Below are 20,286 nucleotides of genomic sequence, written 5' to 3'. Positions count from 1 at the left end.
AAACAAGTTGCATACCACTCATTATTTCAATTTTTACTTCATTGGGCTCATTGGGCTTTGAGCGCTTGCCACGCTCTTTTAATTTTAAGTACAAGGACAACATGCCACATTATTGGGTGGCCACCTTGACTTTGACACACCCATTTTCTGGCTCCACCTCCTCCAGGTTTTTAGTTACACACCAGGCCTAAAAGTAACTCCCCATCTTGAATATTTTTCTTTTAATTCACAGTGCCCTCACTGATCTCTGCCCTATGCTCTGGAGTGACTTTAACAATATCACAAGGCCCAATGTGGGTGCTTAGGAGTAGGGCAGGGTGGGCTCATTCCCCACAATACCGCTCTCCATGCAAACGTGAGGCAACGGCTCAGGAACTCACACCACCATCCCTTATGGGGGGACTTTAAGGATCCCTCCGGGGGATTTACACGGAATTCAATGCCCCATAGTGAGTTGCTATTATAAACTTGAAGACGCATCTGGTCATTCGCCAACTGGGCCGGGCGTTATCCTCCCCTGACTGTCGCTCTCCCGCCCTCTCCAGTTCTGAATTCCCCTCCCCTCCATATCTCTATTACCCTATTTCTTTCCTCTCCTTTTACTGAATTATCTCTTTTTTGTCAGTTACTTCTATCTCTATCACTCAACTTAACCTTAGCTCTCCTCCGACTACCATTAGCATTTCGACCCGTTCTTCCTATAGGATTTAACACCTATCAAGAAGTGGTTTGATTTACGAGAGACACATAGGGCTGGTAATGTAGAATTGTATTATCACCTCATTCATTGTAGGGTCAAGGTTGTTGATACTGTGCTCCTATTTGTGCATGAGTACTGAAGTCGTTCTATATTTGGTTGGTCGGATCATCTAAATACCCTGGCGGGACACCACTGATGTAAAGACTTTCACAATTGCTTTGTAATGCTTTGTTGACTTTATTGCAGCTGATCGCTGTTTCGTTTCTTCGCATATTTATGTTTCGTGTTATTACGAAACTATCATTATCTTGATGTAAACGAATATGTTCTTTCACTTCTGTTAAACTTGCTGGTGTCTTGCCTTGAAACAAATAAAGAAAACAACATCACAATGCCACGGATTTCAGACATCTCTAGCCCTACCTCTCAAAATTCCAGCAGTGTTCTCTCATGGAATCTCTCTCACTCCTTCCCCACATCATTACTGGCACACACCGTCTCTCTTCCTTCCCAAAAATAGACCACAGTGGAAATCCTGTATCTTTAATAGTAGAGGCAGTTTTATGTACCATTTTTCGTTTTTCGTAATTTGCACTACATACATTTGGCTATTCAGCTGATACATAAGATATAACATCATTTGGTGGAAAATATGCTAAACTATTAATATGTAATTTTCAATACATCTGAGAAATGTTAGCATTACATTTTGTGTATGGAAACATTTCTTTTTTCTACAACTTCATGCAATTTATATATTGTTTATGGAAATCAATCTTTAGGATATATTTAGGTGTGTTATAAATATAAACACCGATATTCTTAAAATCCTTGAACGTTAAATCACTCTAATGGATGGAAGGTATTTGATAGAAGAAAACTGATTTGTTTGATTAGGTGATATTTTGAGGGTACAATATCATAAGGATAATAAAAATCATTGAAGCTTGCAAACATCGATTGTATATTGGATCAGGCAAGGCTAGATAGATTCTACATGTATGATAGATCTCTTGTTTCTCTACTAGCCACTAGAAGAACTGCACATACTAAGTGATAAAAGGGTGCTTAGATGGCAAGAAATAGTAAATGTTAGTACAAAACGTGGTTAAAGCTTGCAATAATAGTATATATTATGAGAATGTTTCCATAAAGTAATAATGCTATAATGTACCCATTCATTACAGAGCTTTGTCTTTTAAAAAAATGAGTCTCTGTCTAGAATACAGGGATTGTCTTCTCTAAACCATATTAAAGTTTATTAGGAAAGTTGTTTTGAAAGAAATTGCAGGACTATGTAAGATTGTAAAATATGCTAAGTGGATTGAGATCTCTGGATTTGAAAATCCAGTTTGAAGGCTCACAAAATTCCCATTAGAGGATATTGTCCCTTTAAATAAAATAGATGATTAAAAGCGTACAATGTGTTCTCTGTGAGTATCCTAAATTGAAACAAAATTTCCCTGTGTTACTAATAGAACTGGCAGGTTTCTTATCCCTTTTATTGAAGTCACTGTTTGCTCCCTTATACATGAAGGGCACTCACTATATTCAATAGTTCCTGCTAGTTCATCTTCCTTGCTGCTACCAGGTGACTCAAACCCAGTCGCCAAAGCGTGACTGGGGTATCTGAAAGCCAGACCAAGCTGCAGCTCTCTCCTTCCAGGCAGGTTTCGTCCCCTCTGCCTTTGACTGTTCTGTTCCTCTCCCAGACAGGTATCAACGTCTCTGCTTGTGCTGCCTCCATCTACTGCTTTTACAAAGGCACTGGTGGCTGTCAGGCCTAGTTCTTTCTTAACATGTCCCCGGGATCATGGACCAATACAGCCAGCCGACAGATCCAAGAGCTCTGTTACTGGAATCACCAAACAAACCAAACAGGACACAAAGTTCCCAATGGAACTAACATACCGTGCTTTATTTTTTCTCAGAACTAGCCTCTATCAGCATTACATTAAATGTATGGCAACACATAGTCCAATACATATAACAAAACAATATGGGGAATCATACAGGCACTTATAAAAATACAATACACTAAAAGAACCAATGTGCAAGCGTTGTGGGATATAATGCAGACAATATGGCAGCGCTTAAACCAACAATGCACACAAAAGTGTGTATAGAGAAACAATAATTACCCAAAAAAAGCTTGCTAAATTAATCTGTAAATATAAAAAAACAAATAATAGTGCAGACAATCTGAATAAACATGAATGAAAAAAAGAAGAAATCTAAGGGAAATAACTCACATGTCCCAGAGCCCTATCACCCCTGGCTCTGGGTTTGCAAAGCTCCTTTGGAGAGGGGATGTGCCCACACTGAAGATCGTTCCAATTTATAAAGGATTGGAGAAGACAAAGACGAACAAGACATAAGTCCTGCACCTATATCAGGGGCAAGAGTGACAACCAAAGACTCATCCAGGGACCAACATGAAGTATATGCTCCCAGTGATGGTGACTACACAAATGTTTTAATAAATCTGCATCACATGGAAAGGAACTTCCCATGGATTTATTTAACATGTTCTTATAAGCGTGGCGTTTTTGGATTGGCTGGGATTCTTATAGTGAATAAATCCCATTCAGATTTATTGGGAAAGATTGACCAAACAAGAGGGAGACAGTAGTTATGTAAGCAGGAAACATATACCGGTACAATTATTTACAATTATTTACTAAAATGTTAACTTTAATGAACTGACAAGAATGCTCAAGCTGTGCCTGTAGTAGAGTTAGATAGTTTTTCTTATTCAGTATTTACCGCCTTAGTTTTCCGATTTGGTGTTTAGTGAATAATCCTGAGGATAGGGCAAGCAACCTGACCACATAGAGATACAAGTGAAAGAAGAGTTACTGGTGACAATTGATACAATATAAATACAAAGTGCAATAAGAAGAAATAATAACCAGGTGTGATCCTCTAAGTTACTGTACAGTAATGTGTTAATTGCCTGCAAATTACTGAGCTATGTGGCTTTTTAGAAGCGACTTATTTCTGTGTGTGTCCCTATATAGAGAGGGTGAAGTGTTGGGGATGCAAAGGCTTAATGACCAAATTATTACCTTTTGACAAAAGGGGGGAAATGTCTGGTCTAACATTAACCATAACAGTGCTGAGGACTCTGACATCTTCTGCAAGCCTCCATTACATGTTAAAGGGGCAGGCAGCAGCACAGGCATAGACAGCTTGAATTGCTTGGAACCCCCCTTCCCGACAGGCTGGACTTCAGTGCCTTGGTCCAATAGTGACCTTTGCGACTCTGCTTTTATGTTGTACCATTGCTCTATTGTAAAATCAATAAAACCTATTGATTATAAAAATAGTGTTTCTTCATTCCTGCTATGCTGGTTCCTCAATACGGTCTGGATAACCTGCCTCTTTTTAATTTTATTGGGACGGCACCATGCATATTTCAGCAGGTTGTGTTCACAGCTGGGTATATTTATACATTTTTACATGGAATCCAAGAAATGATTCCTTTAGATGTATTGCTCGCAATGGAATAACTAAAAGATAATTACTCAGCAATGGAAGCAACAGCACAGTACATCATCATAAATACCGTAAAAGCTTCAGGCAAATCATTTATAACAATCACACAACAATAAAATAACTCATGGGTTAACTTTATACTCTTGCCAAATTTGTTTGTCATATACATTTAACCCTCTAAAGAAAAGAGAGGTGTGATTTTTATTCCACAGCCACTGGCAACCAGAAAGGTAACATATCTATAACTTGATCTTTTTTAAGGTTCTGATAAAATTATGAATGATTATTATAGCTTGTAAATGAAGTGCTGAGAACCATTAATAATAGGATTATTTTGAGAGAAAAAAAGTGCAATAGTTATATGAAATATAAAATGCTTAATTCAACAAAAAAAGAAACACACACACGTAAATGGACTGAATTTGAAACACTCCACTCACCATAACCACTCTGCACCACTGGGATTAGTTCAGCTACAAAAATTCAGGGAGTAGCGCCCAGGGGACCTCAGATACGAAATCAATCCAAGAGCAAACAGTTTGATTACGTACACTGGCACCATAACTACTGCTGCACACTGTAGGGGTTTTGGTGCATGAAGTGTTACTTTAATTTTTCATTCACTGGTTAATACTTTGCAGAACAAAACAGGAGTTATAGTTATACTACAGAGCAGTACTAAAGTACTCAATTATTCCCTATCTCACCTTCCAAAAGGGTCATAAAGGTTAGAGAAGTAGATTATATGTACACTTCAGAACAACGGTTGCTGGGGGAAAACAGCTTAAATAAAAATATTGGAGTCCTCTGCTTATGGACATATTGCCAACATACAGTAAATACTGCTATGTACCTTGTGCTCTCCAGATGTACTTATTTTACTTACATTATTTTTTGACCCTGTGAAGACGTGTATAATTTTAATGCAATGTGCACTCAAACTTCTGTGCATTATTTTCTGATGCAAGCCAATGGTGTTAATGGGACTATACGAAACCATGACTTTACTTGCTCTTTGCCCTGTCATGGTCTTTGTTACCTGAGAGTGCGTCTTGTTTATGCTTATGGTTATTCTGGTTTTGTCTCTGCTCTGTTTATAGAGTATTCTGATTTCTCTACTTCTTGACCTTTCATTTGCTCATCAACCTCATGTTATCTATAATCCTTGACACCTGCCTGACCTTGACTACTTTCTCTCTATTCATTCAGCCCAGCAAGAGCCGCATTGGCCGCCAGCTGCCTGCAATAATTTTTTTATGAGCGCTCATGCCAGGTCGCCCGTCGGCAATCACTTAGCTCCTCCCCTCCGTGTGGTGTGACGTCTTGCACGGAGACAGTCACACTAGGGTTGAAGTGCTTTTGGGGTGTGGAGTGGTCCTTTAAGTTGTAGTAGTTCTGGTGACTATAGTGTCACTCCAGAATGGTATTTTTGACATTGCAAAAATCTTTACTCCTAACTTTTTTAGCTGGTTTCTAGATTCCAATTAAATTTGGATAGTGTATGGGATGGTAATCCCATCGATGTATACAAAACGTGCTCGATACATGGACTACACATATCCATTCTAAAAACAGGAAAAGGTGGGCATGGATGGTGAGCTGATTCGTTGGTGCAATGGGCCACTTGACTGTATTTGCAGCCAGTCTCTTGACTTGATTTGCAGCCAGCTCTCCCCTGCAGCCCGGCCACTCTAAGGATCAGTAACAAATTTTTCTGGTGTTGCGCTATATTCGCCTTGACATGATCACAAAACACGTTTAACAACCAATTGCATAAACGTATCAAGAAGCTACATTTATAGGACAAAACAGTATCAAAACTATCTCTTCCATAATGGATATGTTAGGGTGTTCTTGATAATTCTGGGATGTATGGGGTTATTTCCAGAACTCTGAGACTTGTAGTTCTATAGAAAGGGCCACAGTCAGATACATGTTGTATAGTGATTAGTCATTTGTAACCATATTTCTTGCAGTAATATAATCCTTTGTGATGGATGCAGGGAAGGCTAGAATGGTATATTTATCTCACAGTAGTCGGCAGACAAAATAGGCAGCCCAAAGATTACATTCATCTGTTTAGAGCAGGTGTCTCACAGCCGACCTCAAACTGTCATGGCATTGTCTTGTTATTTCATGGAATAACCAATATTTTCTGTCTCAGACATAACGTAATTTGGCTCCACTTCAAATTCCCATTAAAACATGTAGTAACGAGACTTATTTACATTTACTGTAACCATTCTTCCAGTGATGTTTTCATGAAATTACTTATTCCATTAATAGATAGCCCACGGGTCTTATTTCACAGATAAAAAGGATTGGTTGCTTGTATTTTCTTTTCTTAATACAATGCAATGAATAATATTTATATTTCACAATTACATTATTTACATTAAGTTAGGATAATGAGCTGTTATGGGTCTATTTTGCTCTTAGTGCCGACTGGAAATGGTTTATAATGATAACTGATACGTTCATTCGCTCTCCTCTGGAATCGTTTTATTGAGAACATTCATTTCTTGTTTACAAGTGCACAATGTCGAGGTCAAACAGCATGTCTGTTTGGATATTCTGAGTAGGGTAATTTGAGCATTGTGTCTCCTTTCACTTGTCCAATTATTGCGGTACACTGCCTGATATGTTATACAGTAATGGGATGCGGAGCATTCTGCGGCAAACCTTGCTCTCATACAGGTAGTATTGGCTACAATTGGAAAATGCATTAATGCAATACATTTATAGAAGTGCTTTTGAATGATTAATAGGGCATGTTTGCAAAGACATCTTTAGGGCTTAGGAGCCCTAAGAGAAAAGAATTAGGGGATCTGACCCCAATGCAAGCTGTGCCTACACATATACACAATTTAAGGTATGCAGGACTTGATTTAATATTTGTGGATAAACGTTTCAAATGATTTAATACTATTAAATCATTTGAAAAGGGTATCCAAAATATTAAACCAAGGCCACACTATATTTATTTTAAATCCATTAGAATTATGTCATTTTACAAAATGCCTGTGTTGTCTAGATCTGTCCAGTATGCCTCTCATGGCTAGCCATGTATACATTTAGGTATACATTGTTTCTTATGTACATTAGTACATTTTTTGTTACTTAAAAAAGTTTTTCTTCTAAGAGTATTTTACACTTTAAGTGTCAGATGGTAAAGAGACAAGTTAAAGACAGATCATTTGCTCCTTACACATAACCCGATATTGGCGATTAAGATCATGTCACTGGCTCTGCCCAAAGGGAGGCAAGTTTGCCTGGAAAGAGGGTTAGTTCACCCGAGTTACTGGCAGGTCAGCCTGGCATGAATGCACCAGACTGCCTGTCAAACAACAAATACACACAATATCTACAGAAAAAAAATTTCCACAAAATACATAGCACAGTATTAAAAGATAAGTCCTGCGCTCACTCCCATCACTACTGGGCCGGTATCACACAGCCTTGTTACAATGCTGCCGCCCATCCCATGTGTTCCCTATTAAGGGTTAATAAGTATATAGGGGTGTATATAAAAAATACCCCTCTATCTCATTAGAGATGTATTTGCCAGAAGCTCAAGGAAACAGGCTGAACGGTCAGTGTAGGACCCGCTTTAGGGGGGTCTGCCTTGACGTTGGCAGGCAGGCATTCCCTCCAATGGCCATTGGAGCAACTAAATGACCTCCATTTGTCTAAATATACATAGGGATTAAGGAGAGAGCGCATATATCCATTATATATCCATTGAAGATTCGTGTATAAGTAAACAAGGAAAAAAGGACCACATTGTGTAGACCCCAAAATAATTGAACATTTTAATAAAGTATTGCACTGAGAGAATAAGAAGTAAAAACAGGCACATAAACCACAATAGAGGGGTAACACCAAGATCCAGACTCTTATGACTCCCACGCCAACAATGAGTTTGCAGATGGACGTGACGTGAAGTGATCTCCTCTTCCACTGGAATGTGATATTAAATAAATAAATAAATAAAATAAAAGATAGCTAAAAACCCTACATTTTTTGTTTGGTACTCCAAGACTTACTCATGGGTAAAGATAGCAGCACACAATTTATTCTCATCCTGAATTCATATATAAACCCCCAAAACACGTCCCTTTTCTCCAATTTGCCAATCAATGTTGTGAACACATGCAAATCGTATGAGTTAGATTGCATTCCAATTCCTATTCCCGAAATGGTGTTCCATTTACGTTATGCGTTCCATCTCCAGTACAGATAAAGAGAATAGCATTTTATTTCCTTTACACTAATTTTCCACTGGTTTATTGGTGTTAACATTATATTATGCCTGTCAATCAAGCAGGTCAGCTCACCGAGGACAGGACATGCAGGGAGCACTGTTTCAGTACTTCTGCAGGGTCCTGGTGCCCTGAGTGCATCACTTGCATGTTTAATGATGCGCCTGCGTTACACTTTTTTTGAGACAGTTCCCTGGTGTCCCCAACAGTGACCCCAACAGTAAGACATCAAATAAGAAATTAAACAGCAGGGACAGGATCTGAGAATCAGGACTGTCCCACTGAATTTGGGATGTTTGGGATGCATGCTTTCTTTCATTTGCAAACACTTCACTGGAATGGTGTCTAACATCAATCCTTGACTGATTCATATAAAATCCTTTGTGTCTCAGAAAGTTGACCATGACTACATGTAGGGCAGAGCAGTGGTGAGTCAGACTTCTGAGTCAATGACTATTAAGGGTGTGCTTACATTGGAATATAATTGAACCATGACTTTAGAGACCTGAAGCTGCAAATGAACACCCAGTACTGCAGTGATTATGTATCCAGTTTCAAATGACTGTGACGCCCACAATGCCTAGCTAATGATTACACTATTTCAGCCTTCAGTCCCACCATCCACATACATCCAAGCTGTTATTAGTAGTGCTTGTTTTTTGATTTTTATACGTTTTTTTCTGCATAGGGCGTAAAAGGGGTTTTCACCAACTGCTTTTCTTCTTCTAGGTGGTTGTTTTTCATGATTGACATATGAGGAGAAAAGGAAGATTGGAAGATAATTATTTAAAAAAATGTCTGTTCTGTAAAGTGGTACAAACACGGAAAAGGGACAGAGTCACCAATTCAATGAGCCAGCTGCTTCCACTGGATTCCATAGTCACTGTCCAACATTAGACCCCTTTTCAGAGAACACCACTTTTTAGACATAAATGTTTCACTTTCTCCCCAATGTTTCACTTTCTCTCTTCCAATAGCAATGTTCAGTGGCAGAAAGGAGATATATGTGTAACAATGATTGACAGGGTTCCAAGATAGAGATGCTCAGTTGCAGAATACATTTGTGAATTTGTACATATATACAAAGTGGACGTGTCTAAAGAGGCAGGCTTAGGGTGCAACATTCTGCACAACATTTCTTTATTTTATGCAAGAACTATAAAGATATGAGCATGCAAACAATACAGCATATCAAGGAGGCCAAAACGTATCAAATGCATTAAAGTATTTTAGGTGACTGGAGTGTTCCTTTAAAGGTATTTTTCAGACCTCATAAAAACCTATTTGGTAAATATAGGGCATAAGTAAACAGGAAATGTAAAATTATGTTAAGTGACAGTTACAATTAAAGATATCACAATGTAGTGTTTCTATGCCAAATACTTATTTTTGTTGCACTTTCACTGTGGTAAACACAGATGGAACAGTTTTTGTGTTTAAGTGGTATTCTGTGTAATTGGATTTCTTTAACCCCTTAAGGACACATGACATGTGTGACATGTCATGATTCCCTTTTATTCCAGAAGTTTGGTCCTTAAGGGGTTAAGCATTGGATACATTTTGTATAGGTCAAAATATCCTAATGAAAGAGCACTGTATCTTAACCATTCCACTTAATAACACTACAGCCGTGGCTCAGTCTGTAGAGTTCGTCCAAGGTTAATCCACGGGGACTTTGATGGTAACACTCATAAGTACCGTACATTCCGACCAACACCAGCTGTCTGCAAGTGCCAAGAGATCTAGATAAATTCAAAAGCAGAGGTGATGATTTTTTAGTAACTCACATGATAAATAAATTAAAGTTAGTGTGACTAGGACCCAGTAAAGTTTTGAAAAATAAGTCCCATTTCCTTGTTGTCTAACTTGTATTCCTGTAATACTCTTGTATTGCCTATTTAATGCCTGAAAAGAAAACCTAATTAACCTGTGCTATTCGTTTTTTTTAGTGTGCTGGAGAAGAGAACTGGGTAGACAATCGAACTATTTATGTTGGCCACAAGGAGCCTCCTCCGGGCACTGAAGCATACATTCCTCAGAGGTATCCAGATAACAGAATAGTCTCCTCAAAGGTAAACTTGTTTACTGTACTGCAGTCTACTGTTCTGAAGTCACTTGAGGGCTTACCTCCTGATTGTATCCCATGGCTACTGTATCTTTTATCAGCTGTGTTTATTCTAACTCTTGGCTGCTGTGTATCAAAGGAAAACACCTTTTCATAAAAAGAGCACAATAATGATGAGATCTAATAAAGAGACCCTGGCATGTAATGTTAACCCTTTAATGATATAGGTTATTTTGTAGCTTAAAGGGCACTACTTAATAATGCTTTACAGCTTAAAGGTTGTGGTCTACATACTGACCCTGTACTGTGACCATGTTAATATTGTTTATTTACATTGTCCGTCAGTGTGTCTCTAGTTGACGTCTATCAGACACTTCCAAATGCAGAATGTATTCCCATTGTTGAAGCACCGTGATTGGAGCACATGAACGGTAGGGACATCAATTCTTCTCTATGTCGCTTTAGTAAATATGAGAATTGCTGTTCCAGAATTGAAATCTGCCATTTTTTTTACCAGATATTGTCCATCTGGACAACATCTGGTGTGTTATTGTGTTTGCCCTGTACTTGATTAAATTAAATTAACAAGGAATCAATAGATAACGTCAGATGATGTTTCCTATATATACATCCCATCATGTCAGGGGAAGTCATTTCAGTGAATTTTATATATATATATATATATTTGTAAACGATAATCAGCACTCCCAGGTATTTGTAGAAAAACTTCTATTTATTCCAAATGACATTTGGAATAAATAGAAGTTTTTCTACAAATACCTGGGAGTGCTGATTATCGTTTACAAATATTGAATAGTGCAATCAAGCACCGGGTCACTAAATATGTAAGTAGGAGTGCAAGGTTTCTCTTTTTGTTTATATATATATATATATATATATATATATATATATATATATATATATATTATGTAACTTTTCTATGATATTTCTAGGTTAGGGTTAGTGTAAGTGTTAAGGTTAAGGTTGAGTTAATGTTTAATGATACTGTAAAGATTAGAATGCAGTGGAGGGGTTAATATTTAGTGATAGTATAAGTGTAACACCGCTATTAATATTTTGTTGTAATGTAGGATTTAATATTCATTGTACTGCGTTAGTGTAAATGAGCGGATTTCCCCATTCATGCAGTTACAGAATTAAAAGCATGATCTTCCTGTTGAAATAATGGACAGATCATGTAATGGACCTTTTCTCTGCCTTTATGCTATACTCCAGTCAAAAGTACACAAACTTGAAGGAGAGCACTCACAAGACTTGGTGAGTGGTTTAAATCTGCTTTATTGTTTCAAGCAGGTAAGTGCTATTGCATGATCAACGTTTCAGTTCTCTAATGGACCTTCATCAAGATAAAGTACAAACATAGGAAGGCGCTATATATAGGGCCTTAAAACTAAAGTGAGAAATGAAAAAGAGGTTAATTGAAAACAAGGGTAATGAGAGTAGGAGGAAGGGGGTGTGAATATAAAAAGTTAATAAATAAACTTTAGTGATCGGAGATCATAGTCAGGCTATATACAGTTGAGTAAAAAAAAAAAGTGCATGGATTCAAATCACATAACCATATAGTGCGTGAAACAAAAACGCATTTAAGTAAATTAAATTCAAAATAAACTTGCTATGTTAGCTAAGAAACATTTACATATATTAAATTCTCACGTAAGAAACCTAAGGAAAACCAAAATTGTCTAAGATGTAATATATTACATCAAATCATATATCCAGCTTATAATTACTACATAAAGAAGAATAAAGCACAAAAAAGTTGTTACATTATCTGAACACATTTTTAAAAATTGTTTTATTTAACTCTTTAGAGGTCATAGTGTCAAGTTTATAGATTAAAAGGGTTTCTCTGTATACCTAGCAGTGAAGGTTGGTCCGTAGGGGCAGACCCAGTTTTTGTTGCAAAAAAAATTACAAATAAACAAAAAATCTAATCTATTGGCATCGATTATTGATAAGTGTGTGTTGGAAAAATACATATTTCTGTCATGATTATATCTGCAGTTTCCTTTTTACCCATCATTGATGACTGGAGATGCAACTGGTTTTAAATAGAGCACGGTATCACATGGATAAGTGGTGGGCAGAGCCCTGCAGGTCAGGGGGGCAGCGCTTCACCACCTGCCACTGATCCCTGTTGCCACCCAGTGAGGGGTCAGGAATGTGAGGACCGAGCTTATAAATGATCAATGTTCATTCCCAGTTTTACCCAAATAGGCAAGACTACGTGGCAATAAATTCTCTAAATCACATATGGAATTATACAAGGAATTTTGTGCCTAATGTGAAATGTTTTTCCAGAGTAGAAGTGGTGGAAGGAGTTCCCCGGCATCAGGGTTCCTATATTTGCAAGTGTTGTACTTTTTTCCCTCTTTTTAATTTCTCATTTTAGCTTTAGTACCCCATTTATAGCATGGACCTGCATCTTTACTTCAGTCTGATAAAAAAAAAAAGAGGACTAATAGGTTGATTTTGCAGTTGTAATGCACTTTCTTGAAAATAAAACAGTATTAAATATTTGTTATTAAGCATCATATTATAGATTTCTGTAGCTACAACTGAAAATTAGAGATGTCCCGAACAGTTCGCCGGGAACTATTCGCCAGCGAACATAGCTTGTTCGCTGTCGCCGCGGCGGGCGAACATATGCGATGTTCGGTCCGCCCCCTATTCGTCATCATTGAGTAAACTTTGACCCTGTACCTCACAGTCAGCAGACACATTCCAGCCAATCAGCAGCAGACCCTCCCTCCCAGAACCTCCCACCTCCATGACGAATAGTGGGCAGACCGAACATCGCCGCGGTGACAGCGAACAAGCTATGTTCGCCGGCGAACAGTTCCTGGCGAACTGTTCGGGACATCTCTACTGAAAATGCAACTTATAATGACTTCTCCAGTCCCAACATTATTTAACCCCAGTAACAGAATCCAACACAACAGCACAACTATGCAAAACAGGTGTTGTGTTAAGCAACTAATCAAGGGCTTCATAAGTTGCACCAGGTGTGCTTGAGCTGGAACACGTGACATACCTGAACTGGCTATGGGTTTGTTGAGTGTCATGTTTCACTGCATTTTAGAAATATGGCTAAGTCAAAATAATGGACCACAGAGTTAGGAGAAGAGATCATCGCCCTTCACAAACAAAGAACAGGATACAAAAAGATAGCAAAGGCACTGAATTTTCCTAGAGACACCATTTGAGGCATAGTTTGCAAGTTCAACGTTGAAGGAACAGTGGTTACACTATCTGGATGGGGAAGAAAAAGGATGCTATCAATGGCAGCAACCAGATTTCTGAGAAGGCAGGTTGTGAAAAACCCTCATGTGACTGCAAGAGATCTGCAGCAAGACATGGTGGCAACAGACACTGAGGTGTTAGTGAGCACAGTAAGAGCAAAATTATATAAATAAGTCACAGAAGTTTTGCAATTCGGTTCTGTGGAGCGGTGATATAAAACTGGAACTTTTTGACCCAATGGATCAGGGGTATGTCTAGACAAATAAGAATGAAGCACATCTGAAAAGAACACTCACTCTGCCTACAGTTAGGCATGGTGGTGGCTCAATGGTCCTCTGGGGCTGCTTTGAGTGTTTTCTGACACTAGAAACCTGCAGTGTATGATGGACTAATTGAAGGCCTCATTGGACCTTCCAACAAGACAATGATCCCAATTATACCTTAAATTCCACCAAGGCTTGGTTGCAGAAGAAGTCCTGGAAAATTCTACAGTGGCCATTACAGTCACATGACTTGAACCCCATAGAAACGCTCTGATGAGATTTGAAGAAAGCAGTTGCTGCACTCAAACCAAAGAATATTACTGAACTAGAGTAAGGGTTAAGATTCCTCAGGAACCCTGCCAGAAACTGGTGTCTAGCGATGCATCTTGTTTGTAGCAGGTCATAACAGAAAAGGGGTGCTCTACTAAGTACTGAATATGCTTGCTATGAAGGGGTTTAATAATTTAGAGCCTGGAGATGTCATTATAAGTCTAATTTTCAGTTGCATTTGGGGAAACCACTTGAATCATTTGTTGTGTTGAGCTTTTTCAATTGTTTTATTTGATTTGTTTATTGCAAACAGTCTGTAATTTTTTACGATAAACCTGGTTTTCAATGGGGGTTGAATAACTTATTAAAACTGTAAATAATATCCTCTTATAATTCAGTCATTACATCACATTGGCAGTTTCTTGTAGGATTTTTACACTGTGAGGAACTATGCATTATCCACCTGATGCGTTCAATTTGTTGTATAGAAAATGACACCTAAAACGGGTCATTACGATTGTAATTTAGGTTATCATTTACAATACAGTTTATATGTATCTTGCATCTGACTTGACATACATTATTGCATCAATTAAATCTATCTAGTGTTTACTCTTCTACCCCACCTCCCTATATCTTTGTCCCTCCATCTCTTATGTCATAATTTCCCATCCATCCTCATATCTTGCTATCACACTCCTTCAGCAATTAATTTGTAGACAGGGGTAATATTACTTTAGGCAAAAAAATTATTAAATAAAACCACATAAGTCACGTATTACTGTACATGTGTGCACCCACTGTCACCTAACACTCCCACTGGAACAGGTATACATTGTATAAATAATAAACAAATATTCTAATTCTAATGGGGATCATTAAAGTCTCCAGCCACTGTTATCTATCCAATCTAAAAACAAATATTAAAACAAAAATCACATCTTCTCTATTTTATCATTTTCATTCAAGAAGCTATGTTTTTAGTACACATCGGATCTTGGTTGGTCTTTTCAATATACAAACATATGTGAATGGGTGTATTTTGCTTTTGATACATTACATATTTCAAGACATTCGAAGCTCTGTAATTAGTAAAGGTTTTTATCAGCTAAATTGATGTGTCCAGTATTTTGCTAATAAGATAGAACATGTGTTTTCGTCTTCAGTGCTAATTAAAATCAGTTCAGCTGTGCTCTTCTTTGATTACAGCCCAGCCATTATGAACGGTAGTCATGCATAGGTAATGAGAAAATCACTGTGTACTGAGATATATTTTACTTTTTAACGCAATTATTTATTTTGTCCAAGCCAGGTAAATCTGTGTATTGAATTATGTAATTAAATGTTTTGAAAAACAATAATTTGCACAAGAATATCATTTCCTTCTAAGTTTCATCCCTAAAGCAGACATCTCCTAATGTAATTAACCAGCAATTTAGAAAGACAAATTGACATATTTAAAGACCTAATAGTTCAGTAAGAGGGTTATGGGTGCTTACCATAAAGTTTGCTAGATGTTATTCTTTGTAAACTAAATAAAAACTGATCTGGTCCTAATAAATGATTTATGGTACTGGGGTCACGCAATAAAAAAAGATAAAAGGTCCTCAGAGTCTAAATGTTTCTAAAAACTAATTGCATTTTTCTCTTTATGCACTTGACCTGTCTATGCCATAATGCTAGTCCTTGGCCTGCTGAACAGCAGTCTCAGTCTTAAAAACAAAATAATTGTTCTGAAATTTGTGGACCCATATGCACTTTACTTCTTGCCTTTCAATTCTACCAGCTTCCTCCACACTTACCTCTTGATCTTTCTCCTCGCATTTTCTCTTGTGGTCTTATACCTCACCTCCTGTGGATTGTAACTTCTCAATGTTTGTTAACAATTGTAATAGTTTATTTCTTATTTGCTGTTAAAGTGTACCTGCCACAGTACACACAATTTATGCTAATATTACAGAACATAAAATTGCTAGTAAATATTTAGATTGGGAGAAAAACCTATGTAAAAATAGGTCTTTCTCCACTTGTCAGTCATTTCTTTGCCATAGACCTCTATGCCACAGAATTGACTGGCAGGAAGAGCAGGGATACCTCATATTATGCAGGCAAAACCCCAGCCCCTGCCCTCTAGTTGCTATTGTACCTCTGTAGCTAATGCCTCATGCACTTGATTGAGAGTATAAGAATGTAGTGACTTGAATCACTCCATTCAGATGCTGGCACATTGGTTGTAAAGTCAGCGTTTTGGCATCATAGAGGAAGACTGCCCTGCTGGTGGATGTGTCACCGATCAGGGTCATGAAATATTTACTTTAATCCCTGCAATTTGGCCAAAAGCAATGTACAAACACACAAAAGGTTTGTGCATATTAATTTCATCCGTAGATGATGCTCAAAGCCTCATAAAAGAACTGCCCCCTTGCCATCATGGAGTTAGATATGCCACCATGTGCCATGAGAAAAATAATATCCAGACAGCTGAAAAGGCAACATATGGAAAAGCACACTGACTTTAGAAACTTAGTAAATGATTTGTAAAGTATTATAATATTATAACATGAAGTATTACAATATGGAGATTTTTCAAGCTCCCATATTATTGACACTATAAAATGAGCTAAATCGAGCAGGTCATATTGAGGAACTTTGCTGTTGACCAAAGTGTGCATAATTGGAAGAAATTGGAGGCCTTGTTTAGGCCTTGACTACGTTCCAGATGATCACATTTACGGACAGTTGACCGACTCCTGATAAGTCTTTTATTGGTTCAAATCGATTACCTTACCGTTTTTAAAGGCTTTTCGAGAATCGATAAATGTTGATTCGAATACTATTGCATTTTGAAAAATGTCAAAAATCAAAAAACGTTCTTAGCATTGAAAAGTTAAATTGCAGGTTATTCCTTAAACTGGGAAATGTACGTGAATTCAAAAGTGAATTGTAAATTGTACACCAAATCACCTGTTTTCCCAGCCCCAGCCCTGCTATTTTTGCCTAAAACTTACAAAGCCCTTGCCAGTTCTATTCCCAGTTACTGAATTAATGTCAGTGTTTTATCCGTTTGAGTCTTTTGTTCTCTAAAGTGATTTTCTAAAATCATGTTATTTACTACTGGCTTGTTTCTTCTGCCAGAATGTTTTGACAATTTGCACTTTTAGCTGAACGTTACTTCTTGAATGATAACACATTTCATTTTAATATATCAACATATATTCTGTTCAGACCAATGATGAAGCAAAACTTCAACGTCATCTTTGCTTTTAGCCTTTGTTGCGCATCTGATGTATCAAAGGCAAAACCAATTTGGCAGAACTCACAGGTTGCTGCATCAGTGACAAGCTGGGGAAAGAGCTTACAATAAAGCTTAGAAAATAAAACATACAAAGAATTTTAAAAAGTAGAGTTTTACCATGTTTAGAATAATATCTGTTTCACCGGAAATTAGAATGTATGTGTGAGTTATGCATGTTTAGCTAAAAAACGAAAAAAATAATAATAAATGTCTTTCAAACTCAATGCATTGTAAAGTTTAAAATCCTAAGTTTAAAGAGAAAAAAAATAGAGAAAACATTTTTTTTTTAAATTCTATGTCTGTGTTTACATAAAGGTATGTTTTGTAACCCAAACACAAGCTGGGATTAAATAAAAGGAACACTCCATTCACCATAACAACTTCACCTAAATTACATTGTTATTATCCCAGGAAACCCCCTGGGCCCACTCTTTACTTAAGGGATTAAACCGTTCTCGAATAGTTTATCCCCAAAATTTGCCTAGAGCGCCGATCTTCAGGACCCCCAGGCGGCATCTGGCTTCTGCAAATCAGTTTAAGGAAGCGCCAGTGATTGACTTAGAGCAGTCAGCTGATGCTCTAAGTCAATCACTAGTTCTGCATTGATAAAAAAAAAAAAAGGTATTTTTTTTTTTATCAATGTGGGGCTACTGATTGGCTTCCACTTGTTTATTCTCCCCAGAAAACACTATTGCTGCATTTCCTGAAATAAATAGAGCAGCGGAGGAGAGTAAAAAAAACGTATTTCCAATCCACTTTTTCATTTCGCCAGCTATCGCTAGTAGTACTGTACCCAATTCTGTTATAGTTTATATGCACATGATCTCATTAAGTGTAAAGGGTAATCCAGAAGTGAACCCCTTGCTCCCTGTGCCTAGACAATTATTAACTACAACTCAGTGACAAGAAGGTTAAAAAAGATTGTCTGTATCTCTTGTACATAGATGCTGCCATTCCATTACTGGACTGCCTTTTTAAGTGGGATCAGTCTAATATACAAATGTCTTAGGATCTCGGCAATGGCACATGTGAACTAAAACTGATGTGTGGCCTTAACTGTGATTATTGCACATCAATGTCATATAGGGGGCATTAGTGTCATAAAATATGTTTTAGTGTCAATGGCCTGGTGGGCCAATCAGGAGTTGGAACCCAGTAGCAGCGAGACAGCACAGTCTTACAAGCATAACCTCTATGGGAACCTGGAAGTAAGGTAGCCAAAAGTAAGGTCAGACAGTCCGAGGTCAGGGCAGGCAGGTTGGATTTATCATAATTTTTAAAGAGTATTAAATATATAACACATTTAAATAACTCACATTTAAGATGGAAATACAAAACATATGATATAACCAGGATTTATTTGACTAGAAGATATTAGGTGAAAATATCAAATGATGTTAGGTGGATTCTGGCTGATATTAATACAGTGAGCTTTGTTGAGGGTTGATTATGTCATTGCACACTTACAGGGAGACATAAAGTGGAGGTTTAGTGTTTGAGTATTTTTTTATTTTATTTATTGAAGGCATGGGACATTGGGGCAAAGTCAATAAGACAGCCAAGCAGAAAGAGAGAGATCAGAACAAAGGTGTATCTAAATGTGTCATTAGCTGTACTTTATTTCACATGAAGATAGTAGATTGCCAATCCTGGATGTGTTCTATTCAATGTATAGCATTCTACGTGCAATATGTTCTCATATCTATGGCATTAATTATAAACTGCTTTGAAAAATACATGTTCAGATATAAAAGTTTCACTACAAGCACCATAACTACTATAGATTGTTGTAGTGGTTATAGTGGTAGAAGTGTCATGGCACCCTCTCAGTTTAAATAGGAGCAAAAGCTTCTAGACTCCAGAGGAAGGTGACCAGAACCAAGCAGACTCCAGACAAGTTCCCAAATGCTTTGACTGCTTACAATGGAATGGAGCCAGGACACTCTTGGTACCATAACCACTACAGTGAGTTTTAGTGATTAGGGTGATTTGAGTTTTCTTTTAACATTTTGAGACTTGCCTGCAATGCATTTAAATCTATCTGTCTATCTATCTATCTATCTATCTATCTATTTATCTATCTATCTATTTATCTATTTTCACAATAAAGTGAGTATAATCCTAAAAATAATGTGTTTTCCTTCTCTTTTATAGTATACTTTCTGGAATTTTGTACCGAAGAACCTGTTTGAACAGTTCCGAAGGATAGCAAATTTTTATTTTCTCATAATTTTTCTTGTACAGGTATGATTGTGTTTTATCTGTTTATTTATTTTCATATTTTAACATTTTAATATTTGTGGTGATTTGTATTAAAATACTGATACATCTGTCACAGAAAGAGTTACAAGCTAGAGTGAGTGTTTTTTTTTATTTTTTTTGCAGTTTAATTATTATTGACTTGAAGATGTTTCAGAGTAGAGTTAAGGAACAACCAATAAAAGAAGTGTAAGGTATTAACAATATCATAACACAACATCAAGCTGATATGAAGGCAGGTCTAAGAACCCAGCTACTGATAGATAACAATCCAACATAGTTTAAGGCTGGGAGTGGTGAGGGGACGTAAGGACAGAAGAAGGAGGAAAGGAAAATGGAAAAGAAAAGGAAATAAATAAAAAATATAGATAAAATAAAACATGTTGTAAAGGTGGCTTTTGCCGAAG

The 20,286-nt window shown here is 37.3% G+C and overlaps 1 protein-coding gene across 6 annotated transcripts in view; it reads left to right on the top strand.

Annotated features, from left to right (window-relative positions):
• The window catches only part of ATP11A (ATPase phospholipid transporting 11A), a 202,101-nt gene that overhangs the window by 88,075 nt on the left and 93,740 nt on the right, over positions 1 to 20,286 (top strand). For all 6 annotated transcript variants that reach the window (XM_063459730.1, XM_063459725.1, XM_063459743.1 and 3 more), the window contains exons 2-3: positions 10,410 to 10,532; positions 19,775 to 19,864. In XM_063459730.1, the coding sequence (XP_063315800.1) occupies positions 10,410 to 10,532; positions 19,775 to 19,864 (213 nt within the window). The remainder of the gene's footprint in view (positions 1 to 10,409; positions 10,533 to 19,774; positions 19,865 to 20,286) is intronic.

This window comes from Pelobates fuscus, chromosome 1, assembly GCF_036172605.1.
Source record: "Pelobates fuscus isolate aPelFus1 chromosome 1, aPelFus1.pri, whole genome shotgun sequence".
NCBI lineage: Eukaryota > Metazoa > Chordata > Amphibia > Anura > Pelobatidae > Pelobates > Pelobates fuscus.
The sequence above is the reverse complement of the archived record's forward strand: the minus strand, read 5'-3'. Positions and strand labels throughout refer to the sequence as shown.